This window comes from Toxoplasma gondii, chromosome Ib (genome assembly GCF_000006565.2).
Source record: "Toxoplasma gondii ME49 chromosome Ib, whole genome shotgun sequence".
In the NCBI taxonomy this organism is placed as follows: Eukaryota; Apicomplexa; class Conoidasida; order Eucoccidiorida; family Sarcocystidae; genus Toxoplasma; species Toxoplasma gondii.
Window position 1 is genome coordinate 942,441 of NC_031468.1, and position 22,341 is coordinate 964,781.

At 62.2% G+C, this 22,341-nt stretch overlaps 1 protein-coding gene across 1 annotated transcript in view; it reads right to left on the bottom strand.

Moving 5' to 3' along the window:
- Positions 1-22,341, bottom strand: part of TGME49_209000 (HECT-domain (ubiquitin-transferase) domain-containing protein) — a gene marked incomplete at its 5' end in the record, with an annotated part of 39,319 nt that overhangs the window by 2,737 nt on the left and 14,241 nt on the right. Inside the window, one exon of the mRNA XM_018779440.1 lies at positions 1-22,341. This exon is cut by the window's right edge and continues 11,093 nt beyond it. Within this exon, the coding sequence (XP_018638465.1) occupies positions 1-22,341 (22,341 nt within the window).

Below are 22,341 nucleotides of genomic sequence, written 5' to 3' on the forward strand. Positions count from 1 at the left end.
CTGAATTTGGAGGGGCTGTCCCACGAGTTTCTTCCAGATCAGCGGATTCAGGGAAGCGTTAAATGCCGCTCCTATGCAGGAGCACATGGCGAGAAGGCGCCCGAGAGCTTCGTACATGGCTAGTTCAGCGCGTCGTTCCGTGTCCTTGTCTAGGCCCCCTTGCCCCAATCTGTCCTCGCCGTCTCTCCGCCCTCCGGAGGGGCCAGGCCCGTCGCCGCCTCCCCCATTTCCGGGGTCGTCTCCTCCGTTGCGGCCGTTTCCGGGGCCTCCACTGCTTCGCCCCTCTTCCTGCGACGTGGGGAGAAAGAACATGCCTCCCTCTCTCACGCCACCTCTATGAGCAGGCGTTGGAGTAGTGTTCCCTCTGTTTTCGTCCCGACTCCTGTCCTGGAACCCTCTGTCTCTCCCCTCGTCCACGGGCCACCCTTCGGGCGCCACCGTGCCGCCATTAGGCCCTGGGCCTCGAGATGCGCCCCGAGATCGCCCTCCGCGTTCGCGGCCGCCTTGACTCTGGAAGCCAAGCGAAGGCGCCGAGCTGTCGTTGCTGCCTCCCGCGACGAGAGGCGGCGGGGTCAAGCTCCGACCGTGGCTAAGCCCCGAGGGGTCTCTTCCGGGCCTCGTGGGGGTTTGCAGGGGCGCGGGTCGGGCGCCGACCGCATGGTGGCTCGCAGCCGGCACAGAGAACCTCCCGTGTCTCCCCTCGTCGACCTCGAGGTCGCTGGAGACAAAGGCGAAAGGGGCTGTCTCTCGCTCCATGGCCCTTCTCCGGTCGGGAAACGCGTCTGCCGGGGTCTGGACGCCGACGCCTCCAGGTCCAGAAACAGCGAAACCGCTTTCGCCTAGGGGCCCCGTCTGGGGCCCAGGAGTCTGGGGAGATCCAGGGAAATGGCGACCGGACAACGGCGAGGTCGCTGCACTCGAGCTCCCCGCCATGCTGTCGCCCATCTGTGGAGCCGTGCGAGGCAGTGCATGCCCCAGAGTAGGAAGCGGAGACGGCATCTGGAACACCTGCCGGTCTTCCCGCCGCAGCCGAAACTGTCCCATGCCTCCGGAGTCTCCGTGGAAGTCGAGAGCCCCCGGGGAGCTGGGGACGCCTGAGGGCCGCGGTTCCGGCGGGGGGAGAGACCCTTCCCCGCCCCGGCCTCCACTGTGACCCTGCGGCCGGTGTGAAGCAGGCAGACGCGGCGGATTCGAAGCGAGCGGCGCGGTACCCATCTGTGTGAGAGGGGTCGCATTCGGAAACGTCATCGGCCCGCCGACACTGTGAGAAGGCGAGGCGGGGAAGGCTGCTGAGCGTCCCTGCGTCCCCTGCGAATCCGTGACAGAAGAACCCCCCGGGAGATTCCCGGTCGAACCAAAGTCGCGGCGCATGCGTCCATCGCGGCGCGGCGCCCCGACCGGCGAGATCTCGAGAGGATCGAAGAAGGACAGGGGGAGACAGGCGCCTCTTCGGCGTCTCTGAGAAGTCTGGAGGGAAATATTGTCCGAGGGAAAAAAACTGCGGAAGAAAAGCAAGGACGCAAGGTCGGCCCTTCCACGCGTCAGAACGCCGCTCGACAACGACCGGAACACTCCTGAAGCTCGTCCCTCTTGGTTCCGAGATGCCATAGCCGCGAAGAGTGGGGAGAGAACCTCCACGAAAGGAGTGGTTTCGAGAGAAGCGGAGCGCGCTGAGGACCCGCAGGAGTCGCGGCGCGGAAACTCAAGAGTCGCAAGCGTACCAGAGGCACCCATGGCACCGGACGCTTTGCGAGATTCACCTTGATCCAGAGCATATTGCTTGACTGTGTTTGTAGCAAGAACACCGATGTCGTCGTCCCCTTCGTCGCTGGACCCGTCGGACCGACTTTCACCACTCGACACAAAGTGCCAGTCGGAGCTGAACCCGTCCTTCTCCGTGTCGCTAATGGTTGAAGCCCCGTGGGGCAACGCACCTGTTTCTCTCTCTTCTCGAATCTGGTCCTCGCCCTCGACTTCCTGCCGTGTCTTGCTTCCGCTTCGTCCCTCGTCGTCAGACCCCTCGTCCTCGCTCCCTTCGTACCTCTCGTCTTCGTCCGTACCCACGCTTTCGTTCTCCTGCAACGCCTCAATCTCTCCGCGGAAGTACAACTGCGGCTCTGGGTTGTAGGGCGGGTCGTCCGGCCGGAGCAGGACCGTGTCTTGATGGGGCCCAATTGCATGTGTTGCGTTGGGGCAGGGGAGGCAGGGCGAGAAGTTTGGAAGGCCCCCGTCGGGGGCGTCGGCCAAACTGCCCATAATTTCTCGAGCGACGCAGGAGAGAAACTCCTGGAAAGGGCCTCCAAAGTCAGTGGCGCCTTCCCCCTTGAACACGACCATGAACGGTCTGTCTCCGGGCCGCCCTCGCAGTTTATTTGGGTTCATGTGGGAAGCGAGCAACTGAACGGTCGCCTGGTACAACATGCTATGCAGAATATTTTTTGCAGTCGCGGCGAGTCCACGGTCGAGGCGAAGCGCCGGAATGTCGTGTGAGGGAACGCCGACACGCTCCAGGGCTCGTCCCCAGAGCGAGGTGATTGTCTCCGACGTCAGAAGAGGCCTCATGAAAAGGTAGACGGAAAGCTGCGCCGGCAGATCCGCGGGCCCTGCTTGCACTACCATTTTCGTGTGAGCGTAGAACGAAGCAGCGGTGTCTCTCTTGTCGCAGCGCGTGGCATGTGAGGGCGAGGCAAGTCGGGAAGCCGGGGATCCCGATCTGCCTCCTTTCTCGCTTCTGCGCAAATGCATGCGTCTCGAGGATTGGCACACCCAGCTCTTTTCCTTGATTTTCTCTCGGCTTCCGAGACCAAAGTTATGGTGGAGAATGTCGTCGCTCTCGCGTCCTGTGTGCGGAGACCCACTGTCCAAATGCAACCACGGCAGACAGTTCCTGGAGGGGCCGCGAAGGAACACAACAGGGTCTCCGGTTAAAAGGCCGTGGAAATCTGGTCCGAGATTCGGGGAGTTGAACACGGAGGCCACAAGCGGGACCGCACGCAACGCCGCGGTGTTGAGACGCACCAGAAGGCGCATGCGCAGGACCAGCAGACGCGTGAAGAGCCGGTAGAAAAAAGAGGACGGTTGTGGGAGAACTGAGGATCGACGCACCGCTGTCTCCATCATTTTCGACACGGCGCGTCGGAGAGCGATGGCGTGCTCGACCGCCTCCTCAGGGCTCACAGCCTGGATCTTCCAAAGGGTCTTCTTCTTCGGAACCGTCTTGTCGAGGCGCTGCAGCATCTCGGCTCGGCTTTCCTCGAGCGTCCAAAAACCGTCTGCGACCCGCTTGAAAAACTCGAGCCTCTCAGGTTCTGTCTTGGGCATGGCCGCAACTGTCTCTGCTTCTTCGCCGCCCTGCTCCTCCCCCAGAACGCGACGCCCAGCAGCTAGGTCCGGGGCGAGGAGGTCGACAGTCTCCCGGAGCGACACATCGAGACTGAGGGGCCAGGCGAACATCAGTTGTCGAACCAGCGAGTCTTCCAGGCTGACTCGAACGTGGACGTCGAGAATCACCGCTTGCGGCGCCTCTCCCACCCCTCTCTCCCCTCTCTCCGCTCCTCGCTGAGACCTCACGCTTTGTCTCAGGAGCGACTTGGCCACTGAAGACGAGGACGGGGCGCGGCAAGGCCCTCCATACGACTCCGGTCGCATCTTCAACACTAGTGTCTGGCAGCGGCAATGCTGCCAGACACCTGAGCCTCCGAACTCGAGAGACCCGAGGGGGTCGGGAACCTGGTGGCTTTGTCCGGGTTCGCTGTGTCGCCGAGAAGCAGTCGACGCGGCTCCTGTGCTCATCGCGACCCAGAGAGCATTGTGTGCGGCTCCAGTCTCGATCGATGGGCTTGCCCCTTTGTCGAAAACGCCCTCGAGGCAGTTGACGCCGAGAAGGGCAGACGCCTCAGCGTCGCCCACACACGGCGTCCACGTGAGGCCCCCTGGGCCCCCGATCGACTGAGTCACAGACAGCTGTGAGGCGAGTCGCCTTCTCCAGCTCACGCGCCGCGAATGACTGTAAAGCGCGCGCGGAACGCGGACATCTGGCTGGTGTCGGAAAGATCCTGGGAGAGGGTGGGAGACCGGGATAGGCGGCAAGGCGTCGTTGGAAGCTGCTGAGGCGGCGCCCGCCTCTCCGAGGACGTTGACGATGTTCTCCAGCCCCAAAACGACCCAGGCCAGGTCGTGGAGTGTGCAGGAAGCGTCCAATGAGTCCTCCAGACTCCGCAAATTGCTTTTCAAAGGCTCCTGAAGGTGCCTCCGGGGCAAAGCAGTGGAAGCGAGGCCCCCTCTTCCGCCTTGGCGAGCGAATGGAGCGCTGGCATCGCCTTGCGCAGGCAATCGGAATGACGAGTCCCGCCAAAAGTGAGGGTCGTCGAATAAAACACGCATGAGATTCACAACTTTCTGGGCACAGATCCGCAGGGTTTCACAGTCTGAGGCCGACCCGATAGTCTCGATGAGAGTATCTGTCGCCTGAATCGCCTGGTCCAGCCGTTGCTCCACTCCCTGCTGTGTTCCGTCCCTACTTGGAGCCTGCTCGCCTCCACGCATGCGACCAGAAGAGCCCTGAGTCGCGGACCGAGGCAGCGCCGAGTAGTTGAGCGACGGGAGAGTCTGCGGAATGTCTCCTTCTCCGCCTCGAGAAATCCCTGCACCGCTGGCGCCGTGAGAGCGGCTTCGGCTAGGGTGGGCAAAGCCAGGAGTCGATTGGCCGTACAGGGGCCCTCCGATTGTTGGGTTTGTCTCGCTTCGCTTCCACTCCTGAAATTCTTGGACAAGAAAGCCTGCGACTTCGCGCAGCAGGCCACGCACTACTCCACAGCTCACAAGTCCCTCCCCTGGTGAGTAGCTGAGACGCCGAATCGCGGTACACGGGTCTGTCCCGGTGGACTGGAAAGACACACTTGGATCAGCAGAAGAGCAGTGACTCAAATGCATCCCCAAGTCTTCTTCATCGCCGCGTTCTTTCACTCCCGCTGGACGCACATCCCTTCCTTCCTCGTCTTCTCTCCCTCGGGTCTCCTGAGCAGGGGCAGGGCAGGCCTCCGCCCCGTGGAGTCTCGCGCCGTCGTCATGCAGCTGATCGTAGCTGTCTCCTGGGGACGCTTCATTTGCGGCGTCAAGCTCCTCTACTCCGGTTGCGCGCAGATTGTCTACTGCATCTGGTGAGGCCTCAGGCCTTCTACTATCCACTCCCTGTAAAGGAGTTAGTGTCGTTGACGGCGGAGGTTGACAAGGCACTCCTCGCTCATCCGACAGCGAACGCGGGAGTCCCAGATGTTCTTGGCCTTCAAGCCACGGGTCACCCGAATGCGCAACTCCTACTCGTGATTTTTGTTCCTTTGAATTGAGCGCCAGGGCCTGCAGAACCAGTCTCCCTGTCTCGTCCTTTGCGCGTCCACCGGTCCAGGCCTCCCCGTCGATCTCGAACTTCTCCAGCAGCGCCGCCGGACCTAACAAGACTGGGTCTGACGGTCGCCATGCAAAAGGGCGACTTTCTTCTTCCGACGAGGACGCACCGGCTTCTTCCCGTGATCTCCCAGAGTCTGTGCCCGAGTACGACGAAGGCAGGCTGTGAGACGAAGGAGACAAGCTGACAAAAGACCTCCAGGAAGACAACGGATTAGCTTCTTCGTCTCCGACCTCGCGAGATTCAACATTCGGAGGCGATGGAAGGGGAAGAGCAACGACGGGCAGGCAGTTGGCAAGAAGACCAAACCAGCGCCCCGAAGAAGGGGGGCACAGCGACGTGAACGCTTGCTCACTTTCAGGCACAAGGTCTTGTGGATATTCGGAGCTGAAGGAGACTCGAGACACCCCTTGGCGGAGACCCTCTGCGATGACGCTCGCGGGCGCTGCAACGTTCCTAGGGGCAGCGATCGGCGTCTTCTCAGATGTTCGTCCGCCTCCTCCGCTGGAGCTATAGAGGGCCATCCAGGTGGAAAGGAAGGCCCGGAGGCGGTCACTCGCGTTTCCGGTTTCTTCGTCGGAATCGAAGGCATAACGTGACGCATCATCGCCGCCTCTGGAGCGAGACTCCCGCCTCGCGGCTCTCTCACCTTCTCTCTGACCTCGACCAGTCTGGAGAAGGTCAAGAGGTCTCAGTCCATCGTCGTTCTTGCCCTCGGCATCGGCCCCCAACTGAAGCAGCAGGCGCGCCATGTCCACACAGTTGTACCAGTCCTCCGTAGAAGCAGACAAGGTGCCGTTCTTTGTCTTCTTTTCTCTCCTCTCGGCTCTCGGGCTCCCCGCTGACATCCCACCTTCGCTCTGCCTGTAGTCCGGAGACACGCCTGCAGCGTGGGGCGCCACACCAGACCCGGTGCGACCGCCTGAGGGTCCTGGACCGGGTCTCGTTTCATCGCGGTCTGCATCTACAGAGAGCGGGCTTGGTTGCGTCGCCGTAGCTTGTATCCCTCCAAAGGGCGCCCCAGCATCTGCTGCGGGAGCCCCGACGGTTCCGGGGAGACCCGAACTGGTTTGGGCCTGTGTGGGATGTTGGGCTCCGCTTGCGGAACGTCCAGGGTCTCGCTGAGAGGCTGGAGACAGCTCCTTGTCTAGGGCTAGCGCTTGGAGACAAACGCGGTGCAGCGCGGTGTTGCCTCGAGCATCTCGCTTGTTCACGTTGGCGCCATACACACACACAAAGCGCGAAACAAGGGCAGCCTGACCCGTCTCTGCGGCGGCCATGAGAGGTGTCTCGCCGTCCGCGGGGAGGGACCCCGTGCCTGCGCCAGAAGGCCCGAGCATGAGAGACCTCAGAGCGGAGACAGGCGTCGTTCCCTCGGGCGAGCAGCCGCCCTCTTCGATCAGCAGCCGCACACATTCCTCGTTCCTCGAGACGACCGCCAGCCAAAGGGGACTCTCATCGAGTGCTTCCTCGGGCCCAGGGAAGGCGGGCGCAACAGAGGACAAGGGCTCCCGGTGGCGCTTGCAGGACCCAGAGAAAGAGGAAGAAAGAAGCGGTGGGAGGCGGCTTCCCGGAGGCAAGGTTCCGAGGAAGGAAGCCTCGACAGCACTCATGCTCGCCGAGCAAGGACTCGCTAGGAGATCCGCCTCCTCGAGGAGACCCGGGTGAAGCGCAATGAAGTGTGCGACCAACTGAGGGAGGCCTTCTTTCAAACCCCGGTAAAGGAGCGTCACGCCGGTCCCCTCTTTTTCGTACTGATCCAAGGGGGTCTTGTAGAGGACGTAGGACGACTTGCCCCACTTGGGTGCCCCGGAGACAGGGGGGGACACAGGCGCCTCGAGGCCGGTCTCCTGGAGCCCAACGGAGGCGACAAGAGCGGAGCCGTGGTGGGGGCCCGCACCTCCAGACACTGATCTGCCAGTCTCGCGCATTGTTCCCAGTCCCGCAGGACCATCGCCGCGTGTGCCAGACGAAGGGCTGGTCCGGCTTCCGGCTCGGGGCGAGGCGATGGCGTTGCCGGCTTTTCGCTGCGTGTCTGCTTGGGCGCATTTATGCCCCGAAGCGGCGAAGAAGAAGTCCAGTGACTTCTTCACTTTGCGGCGCTCCGAGAGGCGGTAGAAACTATCGAAATTGAACCCGAACTGGTAGTTGCCATTCCGGAAGAAGAGCAGCGCCGGAATCGCTGGAACAAACTCTATGGTGACCAAATCGCCGTCCTCGAACCCTGGACACGGGACTTGCGCCTCACGCCACGCAGGCAGCGACGCTGTCCTGTCTCTGCCGCTCTTCTGCAGGCCTGACGTCGCCAAAGACGGCGTAGAAGATTCGACGGAGTCGTGCTCGCCTCCGATGCGCCCTCCCAAGGCCTTCTCTCGCCGCTTGTAGAACAGACGGAGCTCGGGAACTGTCGGGACGTCCCAGGGACAGATGAGTCGACCATCGCTGACCCAGAGCCAGCGGCAGCAACCCCACACGACGCCAACAGCTAGAGGTCCTGAAGGCGCCGTTTCTTCGCTGGGCGTTTGCTCGCCCTCAAGCCGCACTGAGTTGCCCTGAGCTTTGAAGTCCCCTGCCAGCTTCTCGGCACTAAGAGAAACGCGGCACCCGAACGAGAAAGGCAGAGCTGGATGAACAGCATCGCCTGCCCACGGCGCCCCAACGAGTGGGCGGCCCGAGGGGACAACAACCCCGGGGACAGTGCCCTTTGAGCACGGAGAAAGAGAAACGCTGGTTTCGCGCCTTCCCAGTACATGCGATCTGTGGGAGCTGGTCTGGACAGAACTCGGGGCGTGTGGTGGGTAAGACAACGACGGAAGCGAGGTTACGGCGCCTTTGCAACTCACTGAGGCTGGCGACGGATCGCCTCGGCCCTTCTCTTCTTCTCGTGACAAGCTGTGAAGCAAGCCTAGAGACACGGATCCACGAGTCGAAACTGGGGATCCGGAACTGACTCGCGGCGCGCCTGCCGCGTCATGACGAGGAGCGGAGAACTGGAGGACTGCCGACGGCGACGCGAAGCCATCTGTCGGCGAGACGAGTTCGTCGCCCGCAAAGCTCCCTCGCAGTGAAGCCTGCGGGCCGAGAACGGTGCCCGTCAGTTGTGGGCCGCCGAGGGTCCCAGACTGCGGACTCTCGGTCTCTGTCTCCGAGCCTTCAGTCCCTTCTGCGAAAAGGCAGAGCGGTCGGGACGCCAAGACACCTTCACGCTCGTCCGCGGCGCATGCTGTCTCCAACTGGGGCCACGGCGAACTCGAGGCGCTAGACGATGGCTCGGGAAGAAGAAGCTTCGCCTTTCGAGTCTCGATCCACTTCCAGACTTCGGAAAGCCCGAAGGAGACAGGACCGCCCTTCGGCGGCGACACAGAGACTCCGCTGCGGACACGAAGGTCCGGGGACACCAGGACCCACAAGGGTGGGTTCGACCCAGAAGACAACTCCTTGTTCAGCCCCATCGTTGTGCGAGACGCCGGCTTCGTTTTGCTCTCTTTCCTTTCAGGAATGGACCTGGTCGACGAGGGGCCCCCTGCAGCGCTTGAAGTGGAGGGGAAAACCACGGAGACCGTTTCGGAAATTGGCTCAGAGAAGCGCGGCAGCTCAGACGAAGGCGAAGCTGCGGCAGCCTCAGCAGAGACTGTCGCGCCCGACAGATCCGTATGGTTGGCGTCGCTCTGAATCGGCTTGGAAAGTTTGTTGCTCTGCGTGAGAGAAGTCCGGGAAGACGCGCCGGAAACGCTGCTCCCGCCCGGAATCTGAAGGAGTCGAGGCCGAAGAGAAGAAAGAGACGAAGACCTTGTGGAGAGGTAGACAACGTCGCCACATGCATGCACTAGCACGTCTTGAAGCGCTGCTCCGAGAGGAGAGTTCGCAGAAGGCTGAGTGCCGTCAAAGAGCATAAGCCCATGGGCTTCTCCAGAAAGGCCTTCCCCAAGCCTCGATCTGTTCTTGACTCGAGACGAGTTCCAGAGTCCCTGGTAGCCCTTGTGGGAGGAGCTTTTCTCCGATGCAACGCTGCCGGCCCAGCGCACCACGCGAATGTCAGGGGGCGGTTCAAACCGGTAGAACACCTCATTGAGCGGAAGCGAAAGGACTGCGTTGGAAGCGAAGCGGCGAGAGGTGTGGGGAGAAAGCGAGCTGCTCACGCTGGCCAGGCCCTTGGTGGCGGAGCGAACCGGGGCGATGGGACCTGTCTCGCGGGCCTCGAAGGAGACTGCCAGTCCGACCTGCGACCAGAAGGCACCAGCTGCAGACGGACGTCCCTCCGCCGCCTTTCCTTTGCAAGAGGAAGCAACGACTAAGACCGGCAGCAGTCTCGAGCACCACGGGGGTAACGTCTGACAAGCCACGACGGCCCCATCCACCGCCCACGTGACATGTCGCCCCGCTGTCATCAGAGAGACGCGAACTGCGCCGCATCTTCCCGTTCGCAAGCGTCCGTTTTCTTGTTTCGTTCTAGGCTCTCGCTTCGAAAAAGAGGCACTTGCGTCTGGCGGCTCGTGTCTTCCCCTTCTAGCTTCACCTTGCTGGCTCGGGATCAGCTCGCGGAAAAGGCTCCCTGCTGTAGGCGCCATGTTGCCCTGGAGACTCCACTGGCGATTCGGGAGTTGCTTCCGGTTGCCACCGTCTCGGTGGGTCCTTCGCGGGGTCTGGAGCCCGTCTCGCTCCCTCACGCGCGCTTCTCCCGTCGCCCTCGAGAGCGAGGCGGGAGAAGAAGTGGAAAATCCTGAGCAAACCGTTTTGGAGGCAAGCTGCAGGAGGGCGGCGTTAGAGGAACCGTCCCACTTGCCAAGTCTCAGGTTCTCCAGCTCCGCCCTCGATCGCACTGCCACGACGCCCACGAACACCCGGCCCAGCGGCCATGCCGTGGCCGAGGCGACGCCCGGTTCTTCCAGTGTCGGCCAATCCAAGAGCGGCGAGGAGACTCGAGGCGCCCCGAGAAGAACCGCCCCGTTGCCATACAGCTCTCGGCCATCACGTGATGTAACGGACCGGGGACACTCAAGAGAAAAGACAAGTTCGCAGTGGCCGCGCGAGGTCCCGCAAATCAGTGGGAAGGCCGAAACGGCATATGAAATGCCTGGCGCAGGTGCGTGGAGATTTCGAAGAACCAACTGGGACCGTGCGGACCCAAGGGTTCCAGATCTCGATGTCGAGCGAGAGTGCAAAGGCAGGAACGAGAAGCTAAAAGCAGTCTCCGTCCCTCTCCTTTCCGGCTCCCTGTCCCTGAGTGACCTGCCGCTTCCGATGTCTGTCTTGCAGGCCGCTTCCAACAACTCTTTTCCGCCCTGCTGGGCCTCGCTCAAATCCTGGAGCCGCGACCCTGTCTCTGCCACGTCCGGCCCGACAGAGGCGCCACTCCTAACATGATCGGAGCTTGCTTTGTCGCCCGTCAGGTCGCTGCCCACAGTGAAGTCCCAGACCCGTCTGAAAGGGGCAGAGACCGAAGAGCGAGATCCTTCTCCTGCTTCCAGTTCCGCTATTAGGTAACGGAAAAGGGGGTCAGCTGCCACAAGGAGCTTCGGTGTCTTCCGGGGGCGCGACGCCTCGGGGAAGAGGTCTTCATCCCACGCCACAGATGCCATGCCAGCGGCGCGACGAGGTCGAGAGACGACCTCGGAGTCGTCGCACTCCCTCTCGCTGCATGGATCGCTTTCATCTTCCTCCACCTCCATTGACAGAGCGAGCGTGGTCCTGCGAGCTCCCGCTATTCGCCCCACACCAGGGAGGACGAGAATGTGTTCGCGCAGTGCACAGGCTTGAGGTAGAGGCTCAGTGGTTTGCAATACAGATCCTGGGAAGATGGAGACATCGATATTTCTTCCTTTCTGGCGTTCCCTTCGGGAGTCCTGGGTCTTGTCTGCGTCGGCGTTCGACCAGCTTGACTCCCTGTCAACTTCTTCAGCCGAGTGTCTAGCCCCCGCATGGTCATCCGCTTCTTCTCTCCGCCTGCAAGTCTCCACCTGCAGCAGCCCTCCGCCTGTCCTTGTACCCTGCCCTTCGTCTTCTCCGGATGGCGTCATTTTCTCCTCTTCCTTCACACTCTCTTCTCGTTCTTCTCGCTTTTCGAAATCCACATCGTCTTCCACTCTGATGCACTGGGATCCTGCGTCATGCTCCACACCATCGGACCTGCTTATGGCGTCCCGGCCTTCCAGGGCCCCTTGGGTCGGCAAGCAGGCGGCCGCGGCTACTCGCTTGCTGACGGCTAAGTAGTCCACGAGGTCGATGAAAGGGCCTGCGTGTCTCAGCGGCAGCCAGGAGAGATTCGCACCGAGTGTAGAGACCCCGCGTATCACCACGCATGCGCAAGCTAAGTAGTGGGACAGGAACCCCGCGTTCGTTCGATAGCGCACATGCTGACGCCCCATGTCGGAGCCGGTGAAGCAGTCCACACTCGCGGCCTTCCAGCTGTTCGGCTTCTCTAGGTATTCGACAAGAGACGCCCCACAGTACGTCAGACAATCTTGGTATCGCTGAAGGAGCTCCTGGAGCAGCCGTTGACGATAAGCGACTTCCTCCCAGTTCCACGGGCGTCGTCCTTTGCTGTGTCGCGCGCCTCTTCGCGGGGGGCGGTGGGTTTCGTCGAGAAATCGCCGCTCTATCTCCCAGTCGACGTCCATTTCTGCCTCTTGATTCCATTCACAAAGAATTCCCCTTCCTGGCCGGTCGATTTTGCACCTCGGAGACTCTCGCCTTACATCGTCCAGCTTCCTTTCCGAGCGCCGGCCTTCGTTCTTTGTCGCCCAGCGCCTGCTGTCGTTTCTTCCCTCGCCTGCGAGCAGAAGATCCCCGTCTTTCCCCGTGTGTCGCGCGACCATCCAGAAGGTCAGACGCGCTGCATCCAGGCCGAGCTTCATAGGCAGACTGGACCCGTTGCAAAGGAGAGCGAAGAGCCCGCTCCACGCCAAAGGAGACACGAGGGCCCTTCGCAGAGGCCCCGGGCAGAGGGGGTGGCGGACAAAGGTGTCGAGCAACCAGTGGGCAACGAAGACCGAAGGAGCCAACGCGCAGTACTTGGGCGACTTCTTTGTTCTTCCTTTGTTTCCCAGAACCTGGCCAACTGATCCGATGAGGTGGAAGAGCTGCTCGGTCTGCAGGAGCCGGTGGAGTCGCAAGACGGCGCGTCGGTCCTTCCAGGAGGAGATCGCCCGGTAGAAGACTCGCTGCCAGCCAAAGAGAGGGTCAGCCAACACGCTGTATTCATCGATCTCCTTGAACAGTGCCTTCTGTTTCGGCGCCTTTGTCTCTGACGCCTGCGGAACGTTCAACTGGTAGCGGTACTTGTGCCAGTAGTCGGGCGCGTTGTCCTCTTTCTCGCGAGAGAGGAAGTAGATGCAGATGCGGAAGAGACGAAGGACGTTCAGAGCCTCGGGAAGCGCCGCAGCAGTCCCCACGTCGTCCACAGTTCGGGGACAGTAGGACGGCACTTGAGTCGCGTCGGCGCGGGGTTTGATGCCTCGCAGAAGCCGGTTGCTCATCAGGTCCGGAAGGAAGCCGGCCAAGCTGCAGAGGAGATATAGAAAGTCTTTGCGAATGGCCCACCGCGCCGGAGACTCGTCGAGACGGGCTGCTGTGCGCCGAGACCAAAACGGCGCGGACCCCTCCAAATTGAAGACTCGCACGTCAGGGGCCTCCTCCGTGAACATTTGACCTTCCTGCTGCTCAGGCATGAGGAAAAAAAGCGGATTTGCAGGGAACGGGGATGAAGAAGCGAGCAGTTCCTTTGGCGTCTTTCTCCGTCGCCGTGAGACTGCAGATTCTCTATCTGAAACCGGGAGCGTCGTCTCCGTCCTTGAACGTTCGCTGTCTCTGTGCAGTGTCTTCTTCACGTCAGCTTTATCGGTCCACGGTGAAGCGCCCTCGGCCCGCGGGAACCCTTCCACCAACCTGGGAGAGGACTTGTTTGCCTGTCCTCCGTTGATTTTGGTTGTCTCCGGGGACTGTGGTTTCGAGTCGCCCTCTCCCAGAGCGACCTGATCGTGTCTGTGCCGGCTGCGCCTCTCTTCGGCTTCCTCTCCTCGCTTTTCGACTTCAAGGGCGCTCTCCGCCAACGTGTGCCATGCCTCGTTCACGCGGAAGAGCCACCGCCAGACAACGGAGACTTCCTCGATTGCGATGACAGGTTGGGCAATCGTCATCGGGCTCCCGAGGCTGTCCATGCGAAGGACTTCCTCAGGGACGCCCGCGAGTTTCGCAATCTCTCCAAGACGGAGCAACTTGGGTGCGGCAGCGCCCGCCTCGGCTGGTGCCGCGGCGGCCGCCTCGGGCGCAGCACGAAGTTGGTGCAGCGGGCCACTGCCTCCGTCTGTCTCCGCGGAGATTGGTAGACAAGGAGACGGTGTGGGGCCTCCCAGCGAGGGAAGAGCCGTGGGTGACGGCACACAGAGATCGGCGCTAGAGGAACTTGCAAGGTCCTCGGACGATAAGGAGAAGAAGTGAGAGTTCCCTGCGAAGAATTCCGCGAACCCTGACGAAGTAGAGAGGAACGAAGAAAGCGGAGAGAGAGGGAAGAGCGGACCCGAGGAAGAAGTGAACGGCTCTCTCTCGCATCCCTCTGGGCGGCTCTTTACGCTCTCTCGCTCACCCCATGACGCCTGTCCCTCCGACCTTCGGCTGCTTCGCATGAGCGCCACGACCTCGCCTTCAGTTGGACGCTCCAGCACGGGGGAGTACAGGCCTGAGGAGACCAGACAGAAGTGCTCGACGACGTCGAGCAGCCCCTCGAAGACCTCCTCCAAACTCTGCAGGCTCGTGAGGAGCCCGTCGGCTTCTTTGCTCCACCTCCCCATCAAGCCAAAGTTATCTCTGCTCTGAATCAACTCCTGCAGTTGGCTGTGGCCAATTCCAAGGCGCTGTCCACCAGGAAACATGGCGAGGAGCGCCCGGACGAGGAGACACCCGACGAGGACAGCTTTGCTGCCTAGGGCCAAGGTCAAAGAAAGAGCAGTGTGCTCCTCTCTCGATCGCGCCGTCAGCTGTCCGTTAAGCGCGAGCTCCCGGAGCGCAGCCTCGATAGGCGCAGCGCGGAGCAGCGCAACGAGCTGCGCCAGCAAGAGGAGACACTCCGAGGGACGAAGACCAAACACCACAGCGCTTCGGAGGCTCGAGAGCCCCACAAGCCAAGGCAGCCACGCTTCCCTCTGTCTCTTCTCCGCAGCCGGAGACAGTTTGCTGTCGCGTTTCTGTCCGCCCTCGCCGTTTCGGCCAGACCTGGAAGGAGCAGTTTGTCCAGCACGGCTCACCCCGCCAGCTGAGTCGGCGTCCTCTGCATACTCCACGAGAAGGGCCGCAAGGTCGCCTTGATCTGTCTCCTCCACAGCGCAGCCGAGAACGGCCAACGCTGAGAGGGCACTGCAGCAGTCTGCGACAGCTTCAGGCGGCAACGACGTATCTACTGAGCCAGCGTCTCGGGTGTCGAGTGACGCGGGGAAGGCAGGGCAACCGACGTTTCCTCGCCCTATTGAGAGCGCCGAGCATGTCGAAAACCGCCTCAGTCGCGAAACTGTATCTGGAGGCGTGAAGGAAGGCCCAAAGTCGGAAACCAGAGGCGGCACACTGCCGCCCTGAGTCCTCGAGCCGCTCGTGGCCCGTACGCGCGAGGTCGAGGGCTGGAGATTGGGGTCCCTCGCCCCAGCTAGGCCCAAGTCCGCAGCAATGTGGCGGAAGGAAAGGAGTTCGCCAGTCATCGAAAAGCCGTGGTCTTCCTGGTCGCCCTCTTGAAGCGGGCGCCCTGGAGGAGGCATAGCCAAACGCTCGGCCATTGTCTCTTCTGGGCGACAGGCCCAGTCTCTCCGGCGAGGTTCCGCGCCTGTGTCCGTGTCCACCTCGTCGTCCGTCCCCTTCCGCATCTGCGGTACGAGAACCGGGCTGACGGTCGAAGCGTCTTGGAAGCCTCCTCGGCGGGTCCGCAAACGCCCAGCAGCGGATTTGCGGAGACTCTTTCTCTCCGCTTCCAACGCGTTCTGCAGGGTCTCCACTGCACGAGTGGCAGCGCTGAAGGAGTCGAGGAACGTAGCGAGGACTTCACCTCGGAGGCGTCGCATCACATCGCTCTCTGATAGGAGAATCGCCTGGTAGAGTCTGAGCGAATCCATGAAGAGTGGCTTCCCATGGCACCTCCACTCCTTCATTCCCGGCTCTTCATCCACCTCTTCTTCGTCGGGTCCTGCTCCAGGCGCCGCCGCATCCGCCCCAGTTGAGCCCGCACCCCCGCCAGTCCCTGGCCCCGCAGGTAGGGACGGCAAGGCCGTGCCTACCGCGGCGAAGCCAGCAGTGGGGTCGACGAAGTCGAGAGTGAAGGGCGGGCCCTCGTAAACGATGGTCATTGGGTCCTGGAGCACGAAAACGAGGTTCATGCGGCGGTGTTGTTCCGCCTGGCTCTCGAGATCGAAGAAGACCTCAAGAACAGACCCAATGCTCTCACCAGAGACATGCAGCTCAGTGTGGAGACACCGCTGCCCATTCGGCTGCAGGTCGACGTTGAACTTGACCGAGAGGTAGTCGCCTTCCTGGTAAGGTACGTGCGTCGCGAAGACGTTGTGCGCGTACGGCGGACATCTCTCGGTCCTGAAGCCAACCACATCGTTCCTTTCAAATACTTCTTGCGCGTTAGACAAGACGCAGTCGGCCGGAGCAACGGTGACGCCGAACCTGCCAGAAGTGAGGACTCGGAAGTTTAAGACGTCGGGCGGTGTGCTGTCGTCATCGTCCACCTGGAGCGCCGGGAAGGTCAAAGGTGCCCGGCAGAGAACGACGCCGCCGAGCTCTCTGGCCCGCAGCACGTGGAGGGTGCGACCCTCGATCACCTCTGCCTCGAATTCCGGCCCTGTTCGGGAACAGACAAAAATCTCAGACTGGGGGAGGCCGTCGAACGCGGAAGCCGGCGACAACGAGCCCGAAGCCTGCGCGAGTCCTGAGGGCTGCGGATGCAGTGGCGCCGGGAGCGTCGCGAGTCCACTGACGGGTCCTGCGAGCGGCAAGGCAGGGGTAAGAGGGGGGCTGACGATCTGGACAGGTGCAGGTCCGATTGGAGGCAAGGCCGAGTCCCTGGAGCTTCCGGAAGGAGGTGCGGGGCCTCGTGGAAGAGACATCGCCGCTGGCAGCGAAGAGACAGGCGGTCGCGAAGCGGGTCCAGAGAGCGCCGGCATCGGCATGGCCGTCGGAACCGGTTGAGCGCGGAGAAACGGCGTAGACGAAGCGTCGAAAGAACCGTCCCAGCCATCGCTGCCGAGGCCCCCTCTCCGGAATTGGAGACGCTGAGACGGACTAGGAACGGAGCCCTCAAGCTGGTTCGGGGACGCCGACAGCTCGGGGTTTTGCGGAAGACTCGCACTGGAACTCGCAAGAAGTGGGACGGAGGCGAAGCCAGGAGAAACAGAAGGGCCTGAGGCCCCGCCAGTCCCTGCGCCTGCCAGAGGGGTCCCTGGGTGGTTGGAAGGCCGGGGCGGGTCTCGAAGAAGCAACAACAGCGGGTCAGCTCGAGGAGGGAAAGGCTCCACAACGGGGTTGAGTCCAACATCAGCTCCCCCTCTGCCTTCGTCCACCCTCTCGCTTCCAGAGCCTCCTCCACACGCGCCCTCGAGGCCTTCTCTCTGTCCCCGGTCGCTGGGGGCGTCACCCGCGCCTGTGGCGCTAAGTGTCTCCGTGGAGACACCCTCTGGAGACAGTGAGAAGGCGCCGCGAGCAGCGGCGCTCTCTGCAGAGGAAGAGGACAGGGCGGGCGAAAGCGGGTCCGCTTCAGAGAGCTCTGCTGGTTCTTGTGAAGATGTCTGGGTCTCTGAAGCTTGTGGAGGGGGATGAGTCGAGACCGATTCGCCGGCAGAATGCGACGACTCGCCATGTCCCGGGGAAGACGAATCGCTGGTCGGAACCGCGGGAAGGAGAGACCGAGACGAATTTTCGCTTGGCAGTTCTTGGGTGATGACGGCTGAAGACGATGTGGGAACGGCCGAGTGTGCGAAAAACACGGATGGCTGCAGGTAAGTGTCTGACCCTCGGACGGATGTCTTTTCAGACTCGTCTTCTTCCGCGGGGCTTTCCAAAACAACAAGGGCGCCGCAGCTCGCCGACACTCCCGCCGGATGGAGAGGCTGGAGAGCCGGCAGCCATCGCGAGAGGGGCTTATTTTCGAGAGCCTGTCGACCCCCCTTCCCTTCTGCTGCTGTGCAGTCTGTCGCCTCCTGTCTTCCGACTTTGCTGGCGCTGTCTTCCGTACCGCTGAGTCCTCGCTTTTGTCGCTCGCTTTGTTCGCTGCTCTCTGCCGGATCACAAGCCGCGGTAGAGTGGGCGGTCTCTGTCTCTTTTTTGTGTCTGTGTTCTTCACCGACGTGCGACTCGAGAGGCGACGGAGAGACCGGTGGCAGCGGCGCGCGCGGCCAACCCCCAACGTCTTCCGCGCCGCAGACCACGGAGGCGTGGGGGGGGACGGCCCGGACGCACACAACAAGGAGGCGGTACAGCGTCGATCGGACCTTATCTCGCTGCAAAAGAGGCTCGAGCTTCGCCAGGAGAGGCTCTTGAAGGGAGGTCAAGACCCCCACCGTGAGGACAGCGGCTGCTGGAGCCTCCTGGGCGCATGCCAGAAGCAGGTCGAGCATCTGTTCTAGGAAGGATTCCGCAGCATCCACCTCCTTTTCCTCCGCCCGAGCACGCGAAGCGGCAAGGTCGGCTTCTCGTGCGGCTGTTTCAGCTTCTTCGAGGGCCAGGGCGATCTTCGCCGCGAGGACACGGGCATAAGAGCTGTCCTCGTCCCCGCCCGTTGTCGGCTCCTCGTCCCGGAAGTCTGTGCCTCTGCGCGCCTGCCTCTCTCTCCTCTCTTCTCGAGGTCGGCGAAGCCCAGGAAGGTGCTCAGGCGAGACCTCCTCACTCGCCTCTAAGAGACAGCCACTCAAGGACCGCCCTTCGCGAGGGGGCGACACCCGCGAAACGCTCGAGAGGCGGGCGGGAGGCGCTGAGTCAACGACGCAGGCGCTGTGGGAGCGTATCGGAGACAGTCCCCTCGGAAGGGCTTCGCCCCGGTCTCTCAGCGCATGCACCAGCGCCTGGGGACGGCCAGCAACCATGTTAGCGGCAGGGAAGGCGCCAAAGGACGAGGCGGTGGTCATGCCTCGCGAAGGACTCCAACTGGACAGGCGGCTGCTTCCAGGAGAAGAAGGACGGCGGCCCGAGGTGAGCGAGAAGCCCAGATGGAAATGAACCTGCTGGCGCTGGAGGAAACAGAGTGCGGCAGAGGCCGTCTTAGTCGCATGCAATTTCCTTGCGGCTTCTTCGCGCAGCTGCTTGCCTCTCTCCAGCGTCGCCGTCAAGCGCAACATGGCCGCCACCATCATCTTCAGAGCCTCGGCGGCGAGCAGGCGCTGCTGGCGCTGCCCCTGCTCACGCTTCGAAAGAACTTTCTCGCCCCCCCTTCCCGTGGGGCGCGAGCAAACTTCTGCTGCGTCTGTGAAGAAAGGATGTCCTCGCGCGCCTGGGAAGGGAGTCGCCAGATCTGAAGAAGAGAGGAGACCTTCGTCTAGACGTCGATGCTGTGCAGCCCGAGTGTCAGCGTCGGACAGCATCACTTCCAGAGGTACTTCTTTCGCTTTTGAAGCCCCTCGATCTCCCAGATGAGGTGCACCCCACACTGGGACTCCGCGCTTCTCGAGCTGTCCGAGACGTCGCTCCTGGTCTCGGCAGGGATGGAGGTTCTCCCAGATTTCTTCGAGAGGCTCTTCCTCTCCCTCATTCGCAACTGTCCCCAGTCCACTGAGAAGCGCCCAAACTGCAGACTTGAACAGCTCCCAGCCGCGCCGCTGGAGAAGCTCCGCTGCACCGCGGTACTCTCGCATAGCTGAGCAGCAGGGCTTCTTTCTTCTAGACTCCACCAGTTTCTTCGGATGCTCCGCTTCGGTGCGTCTCTTCGCCTCCCCTCCGGATCTCCGGCACAGCTTCACGGATGAGACAGGCGCCGCAGTGAGGCCGAGGGGAATCGTGTCTTCATCTTCCGCGCTGTTGTCTCCTTGAGAAGCGAGGAGGTCTGACGAAGTCCGCGGAACAAAAAGATCCGAAGAATCTGAACGTCCAGCGCCGTGGTCGCTGCTGCTGCAGCTGCATCGGCCGCCAAACAGACTGCTTCTTCGACTGTCCTCTTTCGCTTCGTCTGTCTCCTCCCTCTGCCTCAGGAGATTTCCGGACCCTTGTAGCCCAACGGATCTCCGGTTCTCCACAGCAGCCAAGGGAGAGCGCGGCAGGTCTCCGGTAGGCACCTCGCCCCCGCCGGAGAGCGCAACTCGCCTGCTGTTCTTCGAATCGCGGTCCTCGGCGAGATCAGGCTTCCCAGTGTGGAGAAGCGCGAGAAGATTCCTGCACTGTCCAGACTCTAATGCGCTGCCTTGGGAAAAGGACAACTGAGGAGATAGAAGGGGAGACCCTCCGGCCGTTCGGGTCGATGCGGCGCCTGTCTCCTGACTCTTTGAAAACGGAGACAGAAACAGGGAAGGCGGAGCGTGGTACACGAACGGCCCACGGAGAACCCACACACGGCAAACGAGTCCAGGAGCAACTTGAAACCCCATCTCTGGTGTGAAGCCTTGACTTCTCAGAAGCTCTGATGACAGCGACTTGGAAATGCGTGAGAGCGGACAGTGCGCAGATGGCATCTTGTCGTTCTTCGCGGGCGCCAGACACAGGACTGCGGAATCCTTCGCTGCGGCACCCTCCTCGTGTTCAACCACGAGCTGCACGTCGCTGATGGCTTCTTCCAATCCGTCGGGCTCGCTAGCTGGGCGTCCTGAGAGGAGCCAAAGGCCGGCGCCTTCTTGAGACTGGCCGAGCTGTCTGGAGACCTGGACTGTTTCCTGCCCGGGCTTGAAGCCGTCCGCCGCCCCCCCCTCTTCCGACGCGAAAAGCGATGAGAGACACACCTCCGGAGAAGTGGTGACGGTAAGAGAAGAGAGTGAAACGTTGCAGCTGTCTGGTGTGTGAACGAGCCGCTTCACGGTTCGCAGGTCGAGCACAGGCAGCGTGAACGATGGGGCGGACCTTCTCCGTTGCACAAACACAGAAAGGGTGTGGCCGCCTCTGACACTTTGCTTCCTGTGGAGGTGGAAGCCTTCTCTCTTGAGCGTTGCCGCTGCATGGGAGATCCTTTGCTGGCGGACGAGTGCTGACGTCCAGTGAACGAGCACCCCAGTCACCGCGAGTGACAAGGGGACTGGAGCCCGTGGCCTCAGATGCGCGGCCGCGGTTGCTGCAACTCCAAATCTGTTTTCCGTGCTTCCCGATGTGCATGTGTCTTCCGGACTCGCTGTCTCTCCAGCTTGCCTTCTGCGCCACTCTGTCAAGCCTGAGTCGCTCTCGCTGTCTCGGAGTCTCTCCGGTCTCCTTCTTTTCGGGGTGTCTCCTGCTCGCGAGGCGGAGGGAGCGGAATGGGCATGGCCGCGGCGGCGACGCAGAAGAGGCGGATAAGCCAGACAAAGCAAGTGGCGCAAGAACGGGACCACGTAGGCGCTCGAGTCCATCGGGGGAGTCCTCAGACAGATGTGCAGAGTCAGCAGCCGCAGACACGAGTCGAGCCAGAGAGTGTCGGAAGGCTGACATACAAACACCCCCGGCAGGCGGGGCGCGACGAGATTCGCCAGCAGAGGCGGTGTGTGAAGCATGTGCCAGTCGGCGACGATTTTGATGACGTCGGCGAGGGACGCGCCCAGGGCCTCCGCCAGCGGCTGAACCTTCCAGAAGCAACGCCCTTTTTTGTCAGCTGTGATAGTGACTGTCGCCGCAGTTGGTCCCGCGCTCTTCGGGGCTACGTCGTGGGGGCAACCGTCGCCGGCTCTCGGCCTCCCGCGCTCGCTAGGCGACGCACACGGTCCCTCGTTCTGAGCGCCCTCAGCCCCGTCCACCTCCAGGAGGCTCAAGGACCTCGCGCCAGTCGCCCGCGCCGCAGGATCGGTCGCCAACAGCGTGCAACTGACTCGGTGGAGAAGCTTCAAGAGCATCCACCCTGCATATCGGACAGCGGGTCCACTGGGAGCAGTCGCCGGCGTCTGGCGTTCCGAAGTGCTCCTTGATGCCACGGGAACTAGGAGGTCGAGGAGCAGCGGCCAGCGCGTCGAGCGTCGATTGCGGAGGGGGAGAGGGAACGCAGGATGGAACTGGGCGACGGAGGAGAAAGAGACAGGAGAAGTTAAATGTGGAGCGCATTCCCTCGTCCTGGGACACAGCGTCTCGCTACCTGCGCCACGGTTTTCGGTTCCGCTTTCGCGAGGCAGGACCGGGTACACCTTCCGGGTGGCCGCGTCCTCGTCAGAGAGAGAGAACGAGGCACCGCCGCTCTGGCGATCTCCCAGTCGCCCTGCTGTGCGGCTGATGAGCGTTTCTTCTCCAAGAGAAACCGAGGCCGAGCCTACAGGAGTTCTCCTGGCGCTTGTCTCTTTCCCTTCATCCCCTTCGAACTCGCACCCCAGCATTGCCACTTCCTCCACTCGGGCTCGGTCTGCGACTCCCAAGGTGTCCCTGGCCCTCTGAGCTTCAGCTCCAAATTCGACTCCACCAGTCGAGAACGGGGTCTCTCGGGGAATGACGGACTGGCGAATGGGGCCCTCGACTGCGTTCATCCTTTTGGCTTTTCGGCCCGACGAGCGAGACAGCCCTGCGGCGACACGGCTTCGAATGTTCGGGACGTTGCCGCAGATGCCGGCGAGAAGCAGAGCCTTCAGACTCCTCACCATCACGTAGCGGCAGAGAGACGAGAGTTGCTCGATTCGCAAGACGCGCTCCGCCACGAAGACGTCTGGGCCGTCAATGAGGAAGCCGAGGAACGCGGCAAGGGCCTCCTCCTTCTCTTGCTCCTCCTCCTTGAGGGCCACCGGCGACAGGTGCGAGACACACGGTGGGGAGAGAGACGGAGAAGGCAGGTGGAACGGCGCGTGCGACCCGGGGAATGTGTAGGGAGGGAAGGGACG